This window comes from Geotrypetes seraphini, chromosome 8 (genome assembly GCF_902459505.1).
Source record: "Geotrypetes seraphini chromosome 8, aGeoSer1.1, whole genome shotgun sequence".
In the NCBI taxonomy this organism is placed as follows: domain Eukaryota; kingdom Metazoa; phylum Chordata; class Amphibia; order Gymnophiona; family Dermophiidae; genus Geotrypetes; species Geotrypetes seraphini.
Window position 1 is genome coordinate 78,873,800 of NC_047091.1, and position 21,110 is coordinate 78,894,909.

The 21,110-nt window shown below is 43.0% G+C and overlaps 1 protein-coding gene across 2 annotated transcripts in view; it reads left to right on the forward strand.

Moving 5' to 3' along the window:
- FERMT3 (fermitin family member 3) overlaps positions 1-20,830 on the forward strand; it is a 109,207-nt gene extending 88,377 nt beyond the window's left edge. For both annotated transcript variants that reach the window (XM_033954015.1, XM_033954016.1), the window contains exons 12-15: positions 3,153-3,368; positions 13,912-14,036; positions 18,103-18,244; positions 19,772-20,830. In XM_033954015.1, the coding sequence (XP_033809906.1) occupies positions 3,153-3,368; positions 13,912-14,036; positions 18,103-18,244; positions 19,772-19,951 (663 nt within the window). In that variant the 3' untranslated portion in view covers positions 19,952-20,830. The remainder of the gene's footprint in view (positions 1-3,152; positions 3,369-13,911; positions 14,037-18,102; positions 18,245-19,771) is intronic.
- The last annotated feature ends 280 nt before the right edge of the window (positions 20,831-21,110 follow it).

Below are 21,110 nucleotides of genomic sequence, written 5' to 3' on the forward strand. Positions count from 1 at the left end.
ATGCACGTGGGGAAAAAGAACCCGATGTTCACATACAAAATGGGGGGAACAACACTAGGGGTCAGTAACCTGGAGAGAGACCTGGGAGTGATGGTAGACGCAACACTGAAGGTATCGGCGCAGTGCGCCACAGCCTCAAAGAAAGCAAACAGAATGTTGGGTATCATTAAGAAGGGTATTACGACCAGGACGAAGGAAGTCATCATGCCGCTGTATCGTGCAATGGTGCGGCCGCATCTGGAGTATTGTGTCCAGTACTGGTCGCCGTACCTCAAGAAGGACATGGCAGTACTTGAGGGAGTACAGAGAAGAGCAACTAAACTGATAAAGGGAATGGAAAATCTCCCATATACCGACAGATTGAAGCAGTTGGGACTTTTCTCCCTGGAAAAGCGGAGACTTAGAGGAGACCAGTGCTCCCTCTAAGCGGGCGGGTGGTGTGAGCAAAATTTTTTCCCCATGCGCTAAAAATATCGGGCGCCAGCGCCAACTCGCCCGATTCTCCTCTCGCCGCGGCCTGCCATCTCCGTACGCCGTGCGCTGTGACGTGACATTGTGCGCTGCGAGGCAATATTTTGTGCGCCAGCACACGCCAGCGCAGCTTAGAGGGAACACTGGAGGAGACATGATAGAAACCTTCAAGATCCTGAAGGGCATAGAAAAAGTAGACAGGGACAGATTTTTCAAATTATGGGGCACCACAAGTACAAGGGGGCACTCGGAGAAATTGAAAGGGGACAGGTTTAGAACAAACGCTAGGAAGTTCTTTTTCACTCAGAGGGTGGTGGATACATGGAACGCGCTTCCAGAGGCTGTTGTAGACAAGAAAACATTAAATGGTTTCAAAGAAGGTTTGGATAGATTCCTAGAAGAAAAAGGGATTGAAGGGTATAGATAGGTATAGACCACTACTCAGGCAATGGGCCTGATGGGCCGCCGCGGGAGCGGACCGCTGGGCAGGATGGACCTATGGTCTGCCTCAGCGGAGGCAACTTCTTATGTTCTTAATTGTTAAATGGAATGGGAGCGACTGCTGCGAGGGAAGAGGACTATAATACACTGGGGAGAGTGAGGACAGAACAAGTTGCTGGGGGTGTTCCTGAGAAGGGGGAGAATGAACCAAAGCAAGAGAGAAAAGGAATAGGAAGGGAAGTGAATTTGGGGACAAAGAGTTGCTCGGAGATAGGCAGATGTTTCCCAACAGAGCTCAGAGCTTTTACCGCTGTTCTACATTCTAAAGCAGTGGTCTCAAACGCAAACCCTTTGCAGGGCCACATTTTGGATTTGTAGGTACTTGGAGGGCTGCAGAAAAAATAGTTAATGTCATATTAAAGAAATGACAATTTTGCATGAGGTAAAACTCTTTATAGTTTATAAAGGAAAGATTTATAAACTATAAAGAGTTTTACCTCATGCAAAATTGTCATTTCTTTAATATGACATTAACTATTTTTTCTGCAGCCCTCTAAATATCCTATTTTTTTCTGTGGCCCTCACAGTTAAAGTTTAACATCTTTCCTTTCTCAGAACTGACACATTTCAATCACTATATTGAAAATAAAATCATTTTCCCTACCTTTGTTGTCTGGTGACTTCATTTTTCTGTGCTTTTAACTATGTTTCCAGGGCCTTCTTGTTCTTTGACTGTTTTTCTCTCCGTCTTCACATTCTGTCTTGCATCCATCTTTGGCATTAACTTACCATTCAATTTTTCCCTTTTTTCTGCTTTCTTCTCAAAATCTACGTTTCCATGTCTTACCTTCCCATCATATCTCTCTCTCCTTCCCCCCAGTGTAACATTTATCTTTCCCTTCCTCCTTTCTGCCCTCTACAGTCCATCTTCCTTCCCTTCCTCCTTTCTGGCCCCCTCCCAGTCCAACATTTCTCCCTCCTTTCCACCAGTGCAACATTTTTTTTCTCTTCCTCCTGCATGCTTCTCCTCTGATCCTCCTTCCATCAACCAAACAACATCTCTCTCTCTCCCTCCATGAGTCCAACTTTTCACTCTCTGCGCTCTCCCCCTTCCCCAGTGTAACATTTCTCCTTACCTCCTTTCTGTCCTCCCCATCCATCTTGCCCTCTCCATGAGTCCAACACTTTCTGCCTCCTACACGCTTTCTCTCTCTATCCTTGCCTCTTCCCTCAGTGGCATCCCTCCTTCACACCCCCAACCCAACATGCTCTCTCCCCATGCATCATCTCACCCTCCCCTCCAGTGTGTATCACCTTTCCTTTCCCTCCCTTTCTGCTAGATCCAGCAGCACCTCTTCTCCCTTCCTTTTGCCTCCCCCTTGTCCAGCAGTACCCCTTCTCCCTTCCTTCTTCCACTCCTCTCCTTGTCCAGCAGTACCTGATGCACACTGGGCAGGAAGAGAAGCTCCGGCGTCAGCTGACTTGCAACTTCCTGCAGCTGTCACATATGCTGGGACTCCTGCCTTCATGTATCTGCTGGATATGCAAAGACAGGAGTCCCAGCATATGCGACGGCAGCAGGCAGTTGCAAGTCAGCTGACGCAGGTGGCAGAGCTTCTCTTCCTGCCCAGTGTTCGAGATTGCGCCGGTGTCAGCTGATTTGCAACTGCCTGCTGCCGTCACATATGCTGGGACTCCTGCCTTTGCGTATCCGGCAGATATGCGAAGGCAGGAGTTCCGGCATACGTGATGGCAGCAGGCAGTTGCAAGTTCGGGTACTAGACTGCGGGTCGCGAGTTTGAGACCGCTGTTCTAAAGGGGCTTCCCCTCATTTTATAGGTCTCATTATTTAAGCTGTTTTTTAATGTCACAAGAACTTAATCTGCTAGATGTCGATTATACCCCTGAAGTAGGTTTTTGAGCTGAAACATGGACCGTATCGGGTCCACGACATGCAGTGAATACATACCAGAGACTGTTGTTTAATATTTTAATAAAGACTTACTTTTGTTATATCCCTGGTTGATGTGTACATTTCCATCCCCACTTGCACGTTTTCAAATGAAGGTTCATGTCATCCCAGCCCTGGTTCCAGTTGAGCTGTAAGCCCAAATGGATAGGTACAAACCACCAGGACATAAGACGACCTGATGCAGTATACCAAGTCAGTTCTCCCACTAGCACTGCTGCAGTTCCCATTTGACTGCTGCCTTATGATACCATTTATCGTTCCATTTTAGGAGCAACAGTATGCCAAATGGATGGCAGCATGCCGACTGGCAGCAAAGGGCAAGACCATGGCAGACGGCACATACCAGTCTGAGATCCAGAACATCCTCTCCTTTCTGCTGTTGCAGAAATCCAACCCTGACTGTCAAATAGCCGCTGATGCTGAGAACATGAACACTCAGGCACTTGTATCTCCCAGATACCAGAAGAAATTCAAAGCCAAGCAGGTAATGCAGAAAAGAGTTGTTCTCCAGAACAAGCAGGATCGCTATGGCTACCCAAATGGTGCCCTCATCATGTATATCCAACTGGGTGGGATATCCCAGAACACAGAAACCTCTAGAAAGGTTTTCTAAACTTATGCAACTGTTTCCATTTGTCAGACTTTTTATTATCAGTTACAATTGGTCAGACTTTGCTTCCCATCTAGCAGTACGAGGTTCTGAGTAACCTGATCTTTTTTTAAATTAAAAATTAAGTTTGATCTAGCACAGCTATACCCTTCAAATATTCACAAAGTATGTGGCCACTGCAACAGCTCACTTACATTGTATGGGGATATTTGTAGTCCCCTCTCTGGATAATTGCCTAATCTCTGGCAGTACCGCCTATACAGGTTTGTTTTTATTTTATAATTCTTTATTCATTTTTGTATGTTACAACAAGTGTATCAATTAAATTCATATAAAACTTAAAGATACACACTTGATTAACTCACATATTAGCATCAAATTTAACATTTCATTAGGAATTAGTATTCTATAATTATATTATGTAAGAAATCTAAATTTATATCATTCTTATTGAATATAATAATCCCCCATCCCTCCCTCCCTCCCAATTCAATAATACATAAAATCATCTTTATTGTGAATTCATTCAAATATTGATATATTATGTAATAATCAAAAATAAAATCCCACCCCTTTTCCCCTCTAATCAAATATCTTATCATGGGAAAAGTTAATCATTCATTACAAAAATCTGTTAACGGTCCCCAGACTTTCTGAAATTTACTCACATAACCTTTTTGCGTTGCAATGGTGAGTTCCATTTTGTACATATGGTTTGATCCAGCTATCCATGGAAATCCTTTGAACCTTAGGGCTTTTCATCAACATTCTAAAGGAAATTCCTAAGGGCAATCATACATATACCAACAGCCAAGGCATTCTGACCTCAACCATAGGCAGAGGTGGTAACTGCTGTAGTTAACAAGATACTTTCACTTTAGAATACATCAGTGAGCCAGATATTATGCTTGATAGAACACTTGGCAGTGACAGTTCATATTGTACCTTACCCTTATTGTATATGTGAGGCACAACGTCAATTGTAATTCCAACTGAACTAGTGTTCAACCACTGTCATATAAGATTTAAGTGACTGAAGCCTTTAAAAGTACACTTTGGGTGATGAAAAGATGGTTCCAACCTCCAGATTCAATTGATGCTGATAACAGATGCTTTGAACATCAGATTGCATGCCTGCTGTCAATATCAAACCCAAAGGATAATGACAATTTGAAAAGGTATTTACAGGCTAATCAGCTGGAGCTCACAGCAATCCTTTACGCAAATTATGCATTATGAACTTTCAACATCTAGATCAGGGGTGCCCACACTTTTTTGGCTTGCGAGCTACTTTTAAAATGACCAAGTCAAAATGATCTACTAACAATAAAATTTTAAAAAGCACAATGCACGCAGAGAAAATGTTAATTATAATTTATATTCGGGTTTTTTTTAAAAGAGGTCAAGGCAAATGACTTTAAAATATGCAACGACACCTCAGTAACAACTATACAAAAATAGACAAATATTCCCCCTCCCTTTTTACTAAACTGCAATAGCGTTTTTTAGCACAGGGAGCTGTGCTGAATGCCCCACACTGCTCCCGACGCTCATAGGCTCCCTGCGCTAAAAACTGCTATTGTGGTTTAGTAAAAGGGGGCCATAATGCAAAATATAGACAGCAGATATAAATTCAGACACATTTTGATCACTAAATTTAAAATAAAATCATTTTTACTACTTTTGCTGTCTGGTGATTTCATGAGTCTCTGGTTGCACTTCCTTCTGACTGTAAATCCAATATTTATTTATTTCTGCCTCCTGCATGCTTCCTCTCCTCCAGACCTCATTCCATTCCCTAACCAACATCTCTCTCTGTCCCTCCATGAGTCCAACTTATTCTTCCTCTCTCCCTGCCTTTCTTTCTTTCTCTCTCCCTGCCCCCTTTCTTTCTTTCTGTCTTTCTTTCTCTCTCCCTGCCCCCCCAAGCCACTGCTGACGATTTCTCCCTTCTTCTCTGATGCCAGGCGTGTACAAGCACTGAGCCCAAAAGCCTCCCCCCCTCCCCCGACGTCAATTCTGATGTCAGAGAGGAAGTTCCGGGCCAGCCAGGCAGCGATTGGCTGGCCTGGAACTTCCTCTCTGACATCAGAATTGACGTTGGGGAGGAAGGTTGTGGGCCCAGTGTTTGTATGCGCCTGGCCTGGCATTGGGGAAGCAGGGAGAACAGAATGTAAAGACAATGTGAGTCTATCACAGAGCCCGGGATGAGCTTCGTGATTCACTCGTGTTGCCTTTGCGATCTACTGGTTGATCACGATCGACCTTTTGGGCACCCCTGTTCTAGGGCAATCGGCCTCTGTGAGGTCAAGTCTGGATGCATCTGGAGTCTGAGACTTTGTTCCTTCTGTAGGTGAATGAGGTTTGAATACCACAGGTGCTTGGACCAATCTGGAGCCATAGAAGCCCAGTCTCTGGCCATGGTTGAACTACGGTGTCTAGCCCTGCACCTCATGTGTTCGTATCTTTGGCTGAAGAACAGAGTCGCCTTTTTGCTTTTTACAGTTGCCATAAGATCGAATGTCGGACGACCCCATCATCTCACAATGGCCTGGAATACTTTCAGGGACAACAACCACTCTCCCAGATCTAATGTCTGTCTGCTGAGATAATCCACTTGAACATTGTTCACCCCAGCCATGTGAGCACCAGAGATCGCCTGCAGATATGCTTCTGCTCAAATAAATAATGCTTTTGCCTTATGCTGGAGCGGAGCACTCCTGGTGCCTCCCTGCCTGCTGACATAGACCACTACAGTGGCATTGTCGGAGAAGACTCTGACTGCCTCACCTTCCAGTAAAGACTGCAGTCAGTACAGCACTAGACGAACAGCTTGCAGTTCTAGCCTGTTGATAGACGACTTCTACTGAGATGAAGTCTACTGTCCTTGAACTGAGTTACTATTGCAATGAGGCCCTGAGCTACACAAGCTGGCATCCATCATTAGGATGACCTAGGAATTGATCCAGGGTGAGATTCCTTTCACTAGAGACTGTGGGGGAAGCCACAAGTTCCATGCTGCTTCTGGTAGCTACTATCCAAGGGAGTGGAATTTGTAGGGAGTCTCTCTGAGGTGACCAGTGAGAAAACAAGGTGTCCTGGAGGAGGTGCATGTGTGCCTTCACACAGGGTACCATCTCTATAGTGGCCGCCATTAACCCCAGGACTTGCATGTAATGCTATACAGTAGGCGCTGGCTTGGGCAACAGGTCTATAATTTGACCATGAAGCTTCTGTTTGCATGCTTCTGGAAGAAAGACTCGGCATTCTGCCATATTAAATAGGACCCCCAGATATTCCAAGTACTGTGTCAGAACTAAGTGGCTGTTTTGAAAGTTAATAATCTATCCCAGACTCTAACATCTCCACAGCTGCCGCTACCTCATTTTCTCCTTACATGTGGGACGTTGATCTGATGAGTCAATCATCCAAGTATGCCTACACCTGCCAACCTGCTCTGTGAAGATGAGTGGCCACCACCACCATAACCTTGGTTAAAGTTCAGGGTGCCATTGCCAGCCCAAAGGGAAGTGATGAGAATTAGTAGTGAGATTCACCAACACATGGAATCTCGGGAACTTTGTATTCTGGGAAGATTGAGATGTGAAGGTAGACTTATGTCAAATCTAGGGCGGCAGAAATTCCTCTGGCTGCACTGCTGTGAAGACGGACTGAATAGTCTCCATCTAGAACTGAGGAGCTCTCCGGGCTGCGTTGATGAGTGATATCCAGGATGAGTCTTCACTCCTCTGAGCCTTTCTTGGGCAAGACAAAATATATGGAGCATCTGCCTGAGTCTTCTGGAGGAACTGGTTTTATGGCTTGAATATTTAGCAACATGCATAATGTTGCTTGGACCTTTTCCACCTTCTCTGGCTAGTTAACTGGTGAATCTACAAATCAGTCAGAGGGAAGGCGCACAAACTCTTATCTTGTAAGCCTCTCTGACAATCTCCAGGACCCAGCGTTTGTTTATTATCTTTTCCCAGGCCTCCAGCTAGTCCGAGAGCCAACCTCCAATCTTCAGAGGAGCGGCTTGAGAGCTGGCATCATTGTGGCTTTTTGGCTGGCAATATGGAATGGGAACCTGAACCTAGATTCCTCCGGTTCCCAGCAAATTTCTGTTTGGCACCTTAAAAGGCTCTCTGAGCAGAGGCATCTGTGGAATACTGGTGGAGAGTGCTGTGACCCACGAAAGGAACCCAGCTGCTCAGGGTCTATTATCTGGTAAAGATCTTGGCCGGTGATCTTGTACACTGGCCATAAGATTGTCTAGGCTGTTGTCAAACAGCATCTGTCCCCTGAACGGGAGCCTACCTGGCATTGCTTTAGAGGTCAAATCACCTGCCCATTGTCTGAGCCAAAGCATAAGATGGGCAGAGATAGAATATGCTGACACTTTCTCCATGACTGATTATATCATAGAGTGCATCCACTACCTAGTCTACGTCTACCAAACTGTGCCAGGGCTCAGCCGCCACCAAGTCCTGATTTCTTAACCTGCAATGACAGGTGCATGCCACGAAGGAGGCTGCAGATGAAGCCTTAATCCCTAAGGCTAGAGCCTCAAACTGCCTCTTGAGGACCATATCCACTCTGAAGTCCTGCAGATCTTTCAAAACTATGCCTCCCTTGCTTGGCAGGGAGGTACATTTGGTCATTTGGGCATCCACCTTTGGCAGAGCAAACATTTTCTGAACATCCTGATCTATGGCATGCAGCTTAGTCATGGTTTTAGCCATCTTCAGCAAGCCTTCAGGGGTCTCCCAGGATTCTGTGACTAGGATCTTCATGTCCAGGTGCCACAGAAAAGATGTAGGCTGAGCCTGGACTCTGCACAGAAGAGAACATTGAGAGGACAGAGTTTGCAGAGGGTCTATCTTCAGCTCTTGAAGGGACTTTGTAATGATCTCGAGCAATACATCGGACTTAAAGAGTCGGTGAATGGAGGGGTCTTTTCCCTAGCCAATGGATGATATTGCCTCCTAGTTTTGCCAGGGAAGCCTCATTTTGGAACAGTAAAGGAATCAAATCTGACCCTTCATCCCCCAAGTCTCTGTCAGATGGTCTATCAGAATCCAGAACAGTCTCCACCCTCAGGGAAGAAATGCTCTGAGCATCAGCAGGCCTGCATGCTGGGCTGCTTGCCAGTGGACCTGAAAGGTGGAGTTCACCCTTGTGCATAAGCCTTCCAGAGGAGATTAATGAAATCTGGGGTAAAGACCTGAGAGGGCAACACTCCTTCCCCCTTAGTATAGGGTAGTTACCTTTTCTTGTGCAGTCAAGCATCTACACCCTTATGATGTGCAGTACCACTGTCCAAGGGCTCCAGGAGATGTTTCTTTCCCCCCAATAGAATCATCTGCCTTTCTCCAGTCCAAGAGGACTATGGAGGAGCTAAGCCTGAAGCTCCCGTCCCTCCATCCTGTACCACATGCAAGAGTGTGCTTCAGGCACCCATACAGCACAAATAAGGCATGATATAGGGATATTAGGATCTGAGAACTCCATCTCTATCAGTTTTGAGGCAAAAAAGAGGTGTTTTGAAGAAGTTAGAGAACTTGGGGGGGGGAATCAGGAAATCCAAGATGGCTGAGGCGGAAGTGTTTTGGTGCCAAAAAGTGCCTTAAACACTTCAGGGCTGCTCAAAAAGCTCAAAAATTTGGATTTTAGAGGAGGGGAACCACAGACTTAATTGCAGAAACAGTCAAAACTGTTTCCAAGAAACACCCCCACCACCACCAATTTTCCATATAGGTTGTCACAGCCTTTACTCACAGACCATTTGCTGGGGAAATGGTGTTACATCCTGCTTCAGCTCCTTTAAAGTGTAACTGGATCTGGAGGGTTTCTCTGCCTCAAGCCATTAGTCAGCTGCCATGCCGAGATCTTTGGGCTGCCAGTTGGACCATAGTCGCACTGATCCTCAACTCCCCTGGGCTGTGACCAATGCAGTAAAAAAGGAGGGTGGGAGGCAAAGCTGCAGCTGGCACCATGAGCACCTCAAAGGAATGCTATTGATGCCTTAATGGCCTGCACTCAAGTTCCTGACCAAAGTCAAGGAAGTGAGCAAGAATTTAGGGCCCAGAACCCTGAGCTCCACAAATCTTCATCACGCTAACTGCACAGGTCCCCGAAAGATATATCTCTCCAAGTAGGCAAAGCAGTCCCTTTAAGCTGCACAAAAAAATCCACAAACAAGCCAAAGAAACGAAACTAAAGCTTAACTTTGTATACCGAGTCATCATTCTGAGAAGGCTCGACTCGGTTTACAGCAATTAAATAAACAGGGAATGATTTACAAATGATAAATAGAAGATAATAGCAAAATTTCAATAGAATTAATTTTCAAAATGTTTGGCAAATAGAGAAGTTTTTTAAGATTTACAGAAAAATTGAAATGAACTGGAACTCCTTAAAAAAAAAAAAGGGGGAGATCATTCCAGAGTTGAGAGAATTTAAAGACCATAGATTGACTGAAGATCTTGACTCCTTTAATCCCCTTTTTAGAAGAAAGGGAGAGTATAAATTGTTGATACTTCTTGCAAAGGAGAATTGGTAAACATTCCAAAATAAAGGAATAAAAGGATTAAAGATACCATGTAGAATTTTAAAAGAAAAACAAGCACATTTAAATTGAATTGTAAAATAAACCGGGAGCCAATGAAGACTGAAGCAGAGGGGGGGGGGGGTGTCACATGATCAAATTTACATTTTCCAAAGATCAGCTTCGCAGCAGTATTCTGAATTAACTGGAATCTATGAAGACAAATTTTTGTAATGCCGAGGTAGATAGTGTTACAGTAATCAAGACGTGATAATATAATTGATTGAACTAAGATAGAAAAATGACGGTGATGAAAAAGATGTCTAACCTTCCTCAGCATTCGCAAACTAAAGAAGCATTTCTTGACCAAGGAATTTATTTGGTCCTTAAAGGAAAGAGAGGAATCAATAAGGACTCCCAATATCTTAGCATAAAGCTCGATTGGTAAGGAGGACCCAGATTCCAGAGCTACAGTAGGAGGAAGACAGTCCAATCTTGGACCTAACCACAAAAGCTTAGTTTTAGTTGTATTAAGCTTCATCCAGACAGATAAAGCCCAGGCTTGAAGTTTGGAAATACAAAGATTTACTTTGGAAACTAGATTGGTAATATCCGGATCAATCTCAATCAATATAAAGATATCATCCGCATAAGTGAATAACGTTTCCAAAGCTGACAGCTTAAAGGTGTTCAGTGTGGTCATATAGAGATTGAATAAAATTGGAGAGAGTGGGGAGCCTTGAGGAACCCCTCAGGGAAGCTTCCAGGAATTGGAGATATCGCCTTCAATATTTACTGAGTAGGAACGGTACAGAAGAAATTTAGAAAACCAATCCATAACAACCTGATGGAGACCTATATCTGAAAGTAGCTGAAGTAAAATATCATGATGTACTACATCAAACGCTGCAGATAAATCAAACTCGAGTAGAATAGAACATTTATTTTGAAGACAAATTTGTTGAGTTTTTGAAAGAAGAGAAATCAATAAGGTTTCAGTACTAAAATTAGAGCGAAATCCATGTTGAAACGGCTGAAGTAAAGAAAATTTCTCCAAATAGTCAGTAAGTTGACCAGCTACAACTGACTCCAACATTTTTGTTAATAAAGGTATATTAGCAATTGGTCAGTAGTGAGAGGGGACCTTAGGATCTAAATCTACTTTTTTAGAAGAGGAATAAATGTTATTTGTCCCATGAATTGTCCCATGTGAAATTCAGTAAAACGGTTAACCATGTTATAGCTTGAGAAGGAATATTAAGAAACAGATATGACAGAAAAGGGTCCAGTGAACATTTACATTTTCTCATCTTTTCACACAGTCTAGAAACTTGAAGTTCAGATACTGGAGTGAAAGAACACCAGTAGCGATCAGCTGGAATCTCCTCTATAGAAATTTTGAAATATGTAGGGAGATACTCAGTTTTGCTTGTGGGAAAAGATTGTCTAATGAGAGAGATTTTATCTTGAAAAAAAAACAAGCTAGAGTATCAGCAGAGGGAGATGAAGAATGGTCAGATTTAGAATCAGAGTTGGTCAAAGAATGCCAGAGTTTAAATAGGGTGCCACTCTGGTTATCGAACTTAGCTATTTTATAACCATAGTAAGATTTCCTCGCTTTCCTAAGTTCAAAATTATATATTCTAATTGCATTTCTCCAGTTTAATTTGTCCAAGTCTGAATGAGATTTTTTTCCATTTCTTTTCTAACTTTCTACAATTTTGTTTCATAACTCTATGGAAAGTAAAAACCATGGTGCATTCTGAACATAAGAAATGATTTTAGTAGTGACTGGTGCTAAAAAATGATAGATAAGTTCCATAAAAGAACTCCACTTAGGCCAGATCAAATCAATAGGATATTCCCTAGGGGAACCAGGGAGGGAAGCTAAGACTTGAGACCAGAAGGATTCTGGGCAGATTTTCTTTCTAAAAGTAACAGTTTTTTTTCTGCAAAGATTGTGTCGAAATAGGGGACATAAAAATAGGAAGTGAAAACTCACCAAGGTGGTGATCAGTCCAAGGGACTTGCTGCCAGTGGACAGGATCAATAAAAGTCTGTTGGGTGGTATGATCAAAAAAAACTAACAATATCCAGTGAATGACCTTTTTCATGGGTTGAAGTAAAAGGTGAAGATGAAAAACCCAATGACTGAAGAAAAAGGATGAAATCAGAGACATCCCTTTTATTAGTATCTTCAAGATGTAAATTTAAATCACCTATCATTAATAATCTATGAAATTTAGTTGCGGCATTGGTGATCATATCCAAAACAGAAGATCTATTCCAAGGAATTGGGGGTTGATAGAAAAAGAGGAAGAAAGTTCATCTTTAACAGATGCCAGCAAATACTCTAACTGTAGCCTTTTCGAGCAATTGAACATTAAAAAATTATTTAAATAATAAAGCTAGTCCACCACCTTTTTTATTGTTTCTGAAAGACAATAGGCCCTGGGGGCAAATGTCATTTTGGGTAAAAGTGTCATCCTGAGAAATCCATGATTCAGTAATACACATTAGACCTGGATCTAAATCAGATAACAGGTCTTTTATGATCTGGCGTTTATTGCAAACAGATCTAGCGTTACAATAAAAGACAGTAAGAGAGTAAGAGAATCTAAAAAAATCTTTGGATCATTATTAGCTAATAAAATAGGTAATTAAATTTCTGGGGGAGATCGATTTCTTATGGAAAGGTTTTCTATTACCTATAATAATAGGAATTTTCTGTCCCAGACAGGAACAATCTACTAAAGTTGATTCTAAAAAGTCTGGAGGAGATAGACCTACTGAGTAAACATTGCTGGCATTCAAACAGAGTAGGAGCCCAATGAACCAAAATATAAAATCCATATTAAGGTATGAGAATAATTGGCAAAAGCTCCCACACCAGGTGAGCTGTGAGAGAGGCTGAAAAGCCAAAAAAAAAAAAAAGGTATGTGAATAGGTGGAGCAAGCTCCCATACCAAATGACAATGCTTCAGTCTAACAGAAAAACTACCTCGAAACAATAAAGAAATAAATGGATCAGATCAGAAAGATGCCTTTATGCTTGCCTGCAGAAGGAAGAACTGGAGGGGGCAGCAGAAACTGTGGAGGAGGAGTTGAAAATCTGTGATTGACATCTTCTGCAGTATGCTCATAGATAACTCTATGGTTCAGCATAGGGTTATCAGATGTGTAGATTTCCCTGGACATGTCCTCCTTTTGAGGACATGTCCGGGGGTCTAGACGGCTATTCAAAACCCAGCACTTTGTCCAGATTTTGAAAAGCCTCCTTCTATCGCTTTGGGCAGGGAGGAAGTCTGCACATGCACGGCTGCCACGCATGCGCAGACTTCCCCCCTACCCAAGAGCAGGGGGCGGGGCTAGGACGGAATTAGGGCAGAACTGGGCAGGCCTAGGGGGCAGGTCTAGTGGGTCTGGATTTTACGATTGGAAAATCTGGCAACCCTAGTTCAGCATACCATTCATATTGCACTGGAATGGTGATTCACTTTGGAGAACAGATCATGCTTCCATATAGTCTCTTTCACCCAGCTAGTAGTTAAAGCTACCTTAAACACTGATTGAAAGAAATGAGCCACTGTAGAGCACAGGAAAACCCAAATAGAAACATCTTTAGAGGTTTCTGAGCTCTGGAAGAGTAGATTTGGTTAGCTCCATCTGGTAACGTCACCACTTGAGTGGTTATTTGGTTTCTTGCTGTCCCCACAGAATACCTTTTCAGTTACGCAACTTCACTTTCTTTCACATCGAGATTTAGAGTGCAGTAGGGTCCTGCATGGAGAGTTGAGGTGCTAGGATTTCTAGAGACTTAACAACAGCTAAATAGTTTAAACAATTTTGTGTGTTCGATTCTATTTGCAGCTAACTCCTCGTATCCTGGAAGCCCATCAGAATGTGGCTCAGCTCAATTTGATGGAGGCTAAGATGAGGTTTATTCAAGCATGGCAGTCCCTTCCAGACTTTGGGATCTCTTACTTTTTAGTCAGGTAAATTCTCTTATTTTTCAGTTTCCATATCAGTGTTGTTAAGTAATATTTAAATGCTTAATTTAGGTGTATGCAATCAGATCACTCAAGATAATTAGAAGTCAACAGAAAAAGCAGATCCAGAGAAGACACTGAGGAAGATTTTCAAAAGAAAATGCTGAACAGAAAAGATAAAATTTAACCAGTTATATTTATCTAAATTTTTAGGTAACCTAACCAGGTTGATGTTAACATAACATAAATCTTTATTTATATACCGCAAAAGCCTTTCAGTTCTAGGTTGTTTACAAAAGAGATAAGGCTGAGTAGAGTCAGCAAGCTACATGTGGTAATGAAACAAATGTTTAGAAAGAGGTAAAGGATGACCATTGTCCGTGAGCTGCAACAAGGAATTGAGGGAGTGATGGCGACAGAAGACTTATCCTGGGAGTTCTAGGGTAGATTGCCGAATTTGGAGGTGTGCTTCTATCAGTTTTCTGAAGTGCATGTAGGAGGTTGATGCTCTGACCAGTTTTGATTCCATTCTGGATCTTTGGAGGAGGCTTAGTAGGATAGGAGTCTGTTAATGAATCATTTTGAGTGCATCCTTTGGCTGAGGGGAAGATGATGAATGATTTGATGTCATGTGGATCATTCAGGTCCAGCGAATATGAATTAATTAGTAAGGTAGTTGGGCAGTAAACCATGTAGTGCTTTGTAAAAGAGACAGCACAATTTGAAGAGCACTCTGTTCTCTATCGTCGGCCAATGTAGTTTTTGGTAGAGTGTGGTAATGTGGTCAAATTTTTTCACATTATAGATGAGCCTCACTGTAGTGTTTTGGACAATGCTTAGTCTCTTGAAGTATTTATGTTGCAGTAGTCTGGGATGCTTAGGGATGGTGCTTGGACTAGGAGTTTGAATGGCGCCTGTTCAAAGTATTTTCTTATGGATCTAAGTTTCCAGAGTGTTGAAGCCTTTGCGTATGACATGGTTCACTTGGGCAGACATGGACAATTGTCTGTCTAGATGTACACCCAGGATTCTAATTGTGGGGGAGATGGGAATGTTGTTCCCCTTAGTGCTAGGGAGTTTACTGAAAAGTTCTATGGCTAAGAAGAATTTTGTTTTCTCGGTGTTCAGTTCAAAGGTCATCTAAATCAGTGTTATTCAACTGCCGATCCTTAGAAATTTTCTGCCGGTCCACAGGGCCAGCACCTCCATCGGGCCCAAGAGATTGTTCTGTAGCTGCCGGTCCTCGGTATGATCAATGTGGCGTCTTCAGGCAGGCTCCCTGAGTGCTGCAGTGCACAAAGACATGGGAAAAGGTTCCTACCCGTGGCCTGTGCCTGACCCGGAAGTCTTCTCTTTGACATCGCAATGTCAGAGGGAAGGCTTCCAGATGAGGCGCGAGGAGCCGCTTCCCACAGCTTTGTGCAATGCAGCACTAAGGGAGCCGGCCAGAAGGCAAGGCACATGGAGGAAGAGAGACAACAACGGTAGAGGAAATGCTTTTATTTTTTTTATTTAGTGATTGATTTGTCTGTTCAGGAAGAAATGCATTTGTCTCTTTTCCTCTGGGGTTGTACTGCTTGCAGAGTCTTGCATCTTAGGGTTTGTTTGTAAATATTAGTACTTTTAGTTTTTGGTCCTGTATTTGCATGGGGTTATCTGTTTGGTAGGAATGAATGCTGAAAAGCATACATTGTGCTTTGTGTATTTTAATTTTGTGGTTAACCATTATGTGTTGTTAATACGATTATATTGTACTAGTGTTTAAGCCTGTTACATTAACAGGTTCTAGAATATGTCTGTCTTTCTTTCTGTCTCTCTCCCTTCCCCTTTCTTTCTCTCTCCCTCCCATTGTCTGTTTATCTTTCTTTCTGTCTCTCTCTCTCCCTACCCCCTGTCTGTCTGTCTTTCTCTCTCCCTGGCCCCCTTTGACTGTCTTTCTTTCTGTCTGTCTCTCTCGCTAGCCTCCTTTATCTGTCTGTCTTTCTTTCTACCTGTCTCTCTCCCTGCCCGCTGTCTTTCATTCTCGTGTGCTGCCTGCCTTTCTTTGTCTTTCTCCATGGCCCCCTTTCCCTCTCCCCCCACTTCCCTGTGCAGCAGCATTTCCCTCCCCCCCCTACTTCCCTGTGCAGCAGCAGCAGCAGAATTTCCCTTCCACCCTTCCCTGTGCAGCAGCAACATTTCCCTCCCCCCGCCACTTCCCTGTGCAGCAGCATTTCCCTCCCACCCTTCCCTGTGCTGCAGCAGCATCTCCCTCTCCCCCCCACCTTCCCTGTGCAGCTGCAACAGCAGCATTCCCTCCCCCTCCATTTCCCTGTGCAGCAGCAGCATTTCCCTCCCTCCACCCCACTTCCCTGTGCAGCAGCGTTTCTGGCCTGCTCCCTTACCCTTGTCGAAGTTACTTTTGAGTTTAAAGCTCCTACATCGGCTCCTCTCACAATTCGTGCCTGCGTAGGAAGCCTTCTCTGTGACGTGACATCAGAGAAGCTTTCAACACAGGTGCAGCTTGTGAGAGGAGCTGCGGTGGCAGCTTTGAACTTAAAAACTTTGGCAAGGATAAGGGAGCCATCCAGACCGCGGGCTGCAGAACAGTTCCTGGGGGGCCACGAGTTTGACACCGCTGTTAGACGGAGTGAGGGCGGGCTGGGGGAGTCGCCGGCGTGTTCCTTGTTTCCGTGTTCAAAAATCGAATTTGGCAGGGACCCAGGTGGCAGTGAACACGCCGTCCTAAGTGCGCATGCGAGCTTAGGGTTTTATTATAGAGGATGTGTGTATATATGAAAAATGGATGGAAAAAATGGTGTTACAATTAGTACTATTATGGGGGCGGGGTCTGGAGCAGAGATTGAGTGGAGATGGGCACGATTTAGCCCAGTGTTCTTCAACTGGTGGTCCACAAAATAATTATTTTATTTCCGCTAGTCCATAGGTGTCAAAAGGTTGAAGAACATTGATCTAAATCTTGCCAAACAAATTAGACTGCCTACATTTAACAAATTTAGGAGCCCTTTTACAAAACAGAATTAACTCCTTAATGCTCAGTTAATGCACAGAAACAGGCTGTTGCCTGACCACATTAAAGGATTTTGTAGTAGTTTGCCTGTTTCTATGGATTAAACCACTCATTTTTCATATTTTTCCATCGAAAGCATGGGCAGAGACAAGGCATAGAAGCATTAACCAGCTAGCATGTTACACTTACCATGTGCTAACCAACTAATGAAGTTAATGTGAGATCACTTACTACTTCCTAAATAGGAGGTAGTAACTACCATGCACTAATGTGAACATTAACACGTGACCTGCAACAGAAATAGCAAACACCCCCATAAAAGATGTCATGTAAAATTTGCAGCTGCTATACAGTAAAATCTCACCTTAAGCTGCAGTAACTATCCTTAGTAGGGTAGCACTGAAATCCACCTATTATTGCCAGAGTTATCCTGGACTCCATGCCAGCAGGAACCGTGAGTCTTCTTGCCAAATCCAGAGGAGAGATCTGAGGACCTTCTGGAAAATAGGGATGATGAGGGACAATTCTTTCCTTTATCAGACATGGGTATCAGAGGTAGAGCCCAATTTGGGTGGGAGGAAGGAGAATCACTATTTCTGCTTACACATTTAAAGTTAAGGGGGGATTGGGGCTGGGGGGGGGCGACATTTCTCATTTTGGATCAGGTTCCAGGCTATAGAGAGCAAAAGGGATCAAAGCATCTTTTATATGGGAGTCAGGGAAAGATAGCTTAGGAGCATACAAATAGATTTAGACCTACTAATACATAACATGTATTTGTCTGGCTAAATTTAGCCAGTTAACACAGTGTCCTGCTAACCGATTAAATCTGAAAAATCTACCTTAGGAAATCTCTCGGGCTGGGATCTTTTTTCTTTTTCCCCTGCTAAATTTTATATAGCTTGTGAATTTGGAAGGAAGAATTTATCTAGCAGGCAGGCAAACCTTTTGACAAGTTACATCTATATGGCCCTAGTGCTATGACCCTTGCTTCATTACCAGACCCACTACATCCTTAAGTTTCTATCATGCAGTCACCTCTTTCTTCATCTATTCCTTCAGATTCAAGGGCTGCCGGAAAGATGAAATTCTGGGCATTGCCAACAACCGTCTGATCCGCATTGACCTGAGTATAGGCGATGTAGTAAAAACATGGCGCTACAGCAATATGCGCCAGTGGAACGTCAACTGGGACATCAGGCAGGTAAGCACAGGCTTAATTTTCAACTGTCCATCATGTGTGGTCAGAAATGCATAGCTCCTCTACCAAGAATATAAGCTAGAAGCAAACAAGCGCCTTTTTCATGCTGTTATCACAGGAATCCTGCTAACAGCATTTGTGTGCAAAATTAAGTGACTGCCATTAAGAAAACAAAGCTAGAATTTGTGTTCTTCTCACCAGTAGATAAGCATTGTTCCCTTTAAGCAGAGTAAGTGTCCTCCAACTGCACTGCTACCCCTGGTGGGGGGGGGGGGTGCTTCAATCGTAGGGACAGGCAGGTTCCTTAGATACCGGCAGAACTTTGCTATTCCTCATTATTGGAAATGTGAAACACCCCTCACTGGCAGCACTGCAGGTGGAGGACTCGCACTCCGCTTAGAGCAGGGGTCTCAAAGTCCCTCCTTGAGGGCCGCAATCCAGTCGGGTTTTCAGGATTTCCCCAATGATATATATGGGGATTTCCCCAATATATATCTATGTGCATGCATTGCTTTCAATGCATATTCATTGGGGAAATCCTGAAAACCCGACTGGATTGCGGCCTTCAAGGAGGGAACAGAATAGGGAAGGCAAGATATTATGCTACAAGCCAGACTGCCTGTATTTCTGTAACATTTCAATTAAATGACACTTTAGATTTGGTCCAACTACAAAGATGCACCCTCTACCATTTTATGAAGCTGGAAGATTCTAATCTAATCTTCCATTTGTGAGTCGCACATACCTATACAGGCTCAAGGTGACAGATCAACGAGGAAGGGAAAGTTGTAAGGGAAGGGGGCACGGAGAAGCAAGAGGAGGGACCTAGAAGTAGGGGATGCTATACAAAAACTAAGACAGTTAATTGTCAAAGATGTGAGTCTTCAAGTTTTTTTCTGAATGTGGTATAGTTTGTCTCTTTCCTGATAGCTTCAAGTCAGGTCATTCCAGATTTTTACACCCAGATGAATTAGCATAGAATGGAAAATTCACTTGTAGTGAAGGTATTTTGTGGATGGCGGGTTCAGTTGGATTCTGTTAAGGATTCTTTTTGATGTTAACCAAACAGTAGAGAATAATTGGATGAGAGGGGCTGCCGAGTTTCTGTATAGAATCTAGTTCTGTAACAAGAAAGGAGGAGAAGAAAAATTAAGACAGAAAGGCTCCACACAACTTAAATGTATACTTGAAGCTTCCAGGTTCAAATCCTGATATGCTTACCTCAGCCTTTCTTTCATCTTTTTGATGTAAATAAAATGACTACTATTATTGGCTAATAATATTGAACAAGTTAGGTGAGAGAAAGGGTTAAAGAATTAGTAGCTATATCAATATGTCCACTATTGCCTATGGGATATTGAAGCATTCTTTTGCATTATCATGTGATTATTACTTAACATGATCAGAAGAGAGCTGAGCTCACTAGAGTTCTCTAGTTTTCCGCCTATATCTTGGCATGCAAATATATAATACAAGCAACTCAAATTCCATATCACTTTCTTCTCTCACATATTCTTTGTGTTTTTCAAGGTTGCCATTGAGTTTGATGAGCATATCAATGTGGCCTTCAGCTGTATCTCAAGCAACTGCAAGATTGTACATGAGTACATTGGAGGCTACATCTTCATGTCCACACGTTCCAAGGACCAAAACACAGCGCTGAATGAGGAACTCTTCCATAAACTCACTGGTGGCCATGAGGCCCTCTAAACCTACCTACAACTTCTCTTCCTCATGTGGAAGAAATATTACAGTCCATGCCTATACCACAATCCAGAAATCACAATCCTCATTCAGTCTTCTTAAGCACACCTCACCTTTACCACCATGGCACTATAATAAATGAACAATTTTATGTTTTTTCTTCTCTTTTGTTTTACAAAACCACCTCCTATGCCCGGGACTATCGTAAGACTCTGAACTGCAAAATGGCAAAGATGCTGCAGAAATGCAATGGTTGGAAAAGGAGGGTGGTTGTTTGCATTGTCACTTTTCAGGCAATTTACAACTCCTTGGACAAGCAGGAATGAATTACCAGAAAACCAAACAGAAGACTTTAGTATGACCTTCCATTTTTTTCACAGGGAAAAGGCAGCAGCTGCTGCTAACAAGATTCCCTTTATACATAGTTTATCCATCTATTCAGACTTTATACTAAAATCTGCTTCTGAAATATTAATAAATAAATCAGAGGGTAAACTGCTAGATAGTTTTCCTTTAAAAAAATGTATTTAATTCTGGTAAAAAATGCAGGCACTGAAATGCGTTTTTTTCTGCATGGACAGTGAGGATTGCTAAAGCCACTCTGTTGGGGTGACATACTACTAATCATCATTTCTATAGCACTAATGGACATATGTAGCACTGTACATCAAAACACAGAAGAGACAAACCTTGCTCAAAAGAGCTTACAATCTAGTCAAGACATGCAAATTGGACAAGAAAATACATCTATACACAGTACTCAGGTGGGGGTATGACAGAGGGAATGATAAGTACCAATATCTGTCTTAGCAGGTGGGTTGGAGTCTGGATTTTGAATACTGCTAGAGATAAGAACATAAGAATAGCCTTACTGGGTCAGACCAATGGTCCATCAAGCCTAGTAGCCTGTTCTCATGGTGGCCAATCCAGGTCACTAGTACCTGGCCAAAACCCAAGGTGTGGCAATATTCCATGCTACCAATACAGGGCAAGAGTGGCTTCCCCCATGTCTCTCTCAATAACAGATTATGGACTTTTCCTCCAGGAACTGGTCCAAATCTTTCTTAAAACCAGCTATGCTATCCGCTCTTACCACATCCTCTGGCAAAGCATTCCAGAGCTTAACTATTCTCTGAGTGAAAAAAAGTTTCCTCCTATTGGTTTA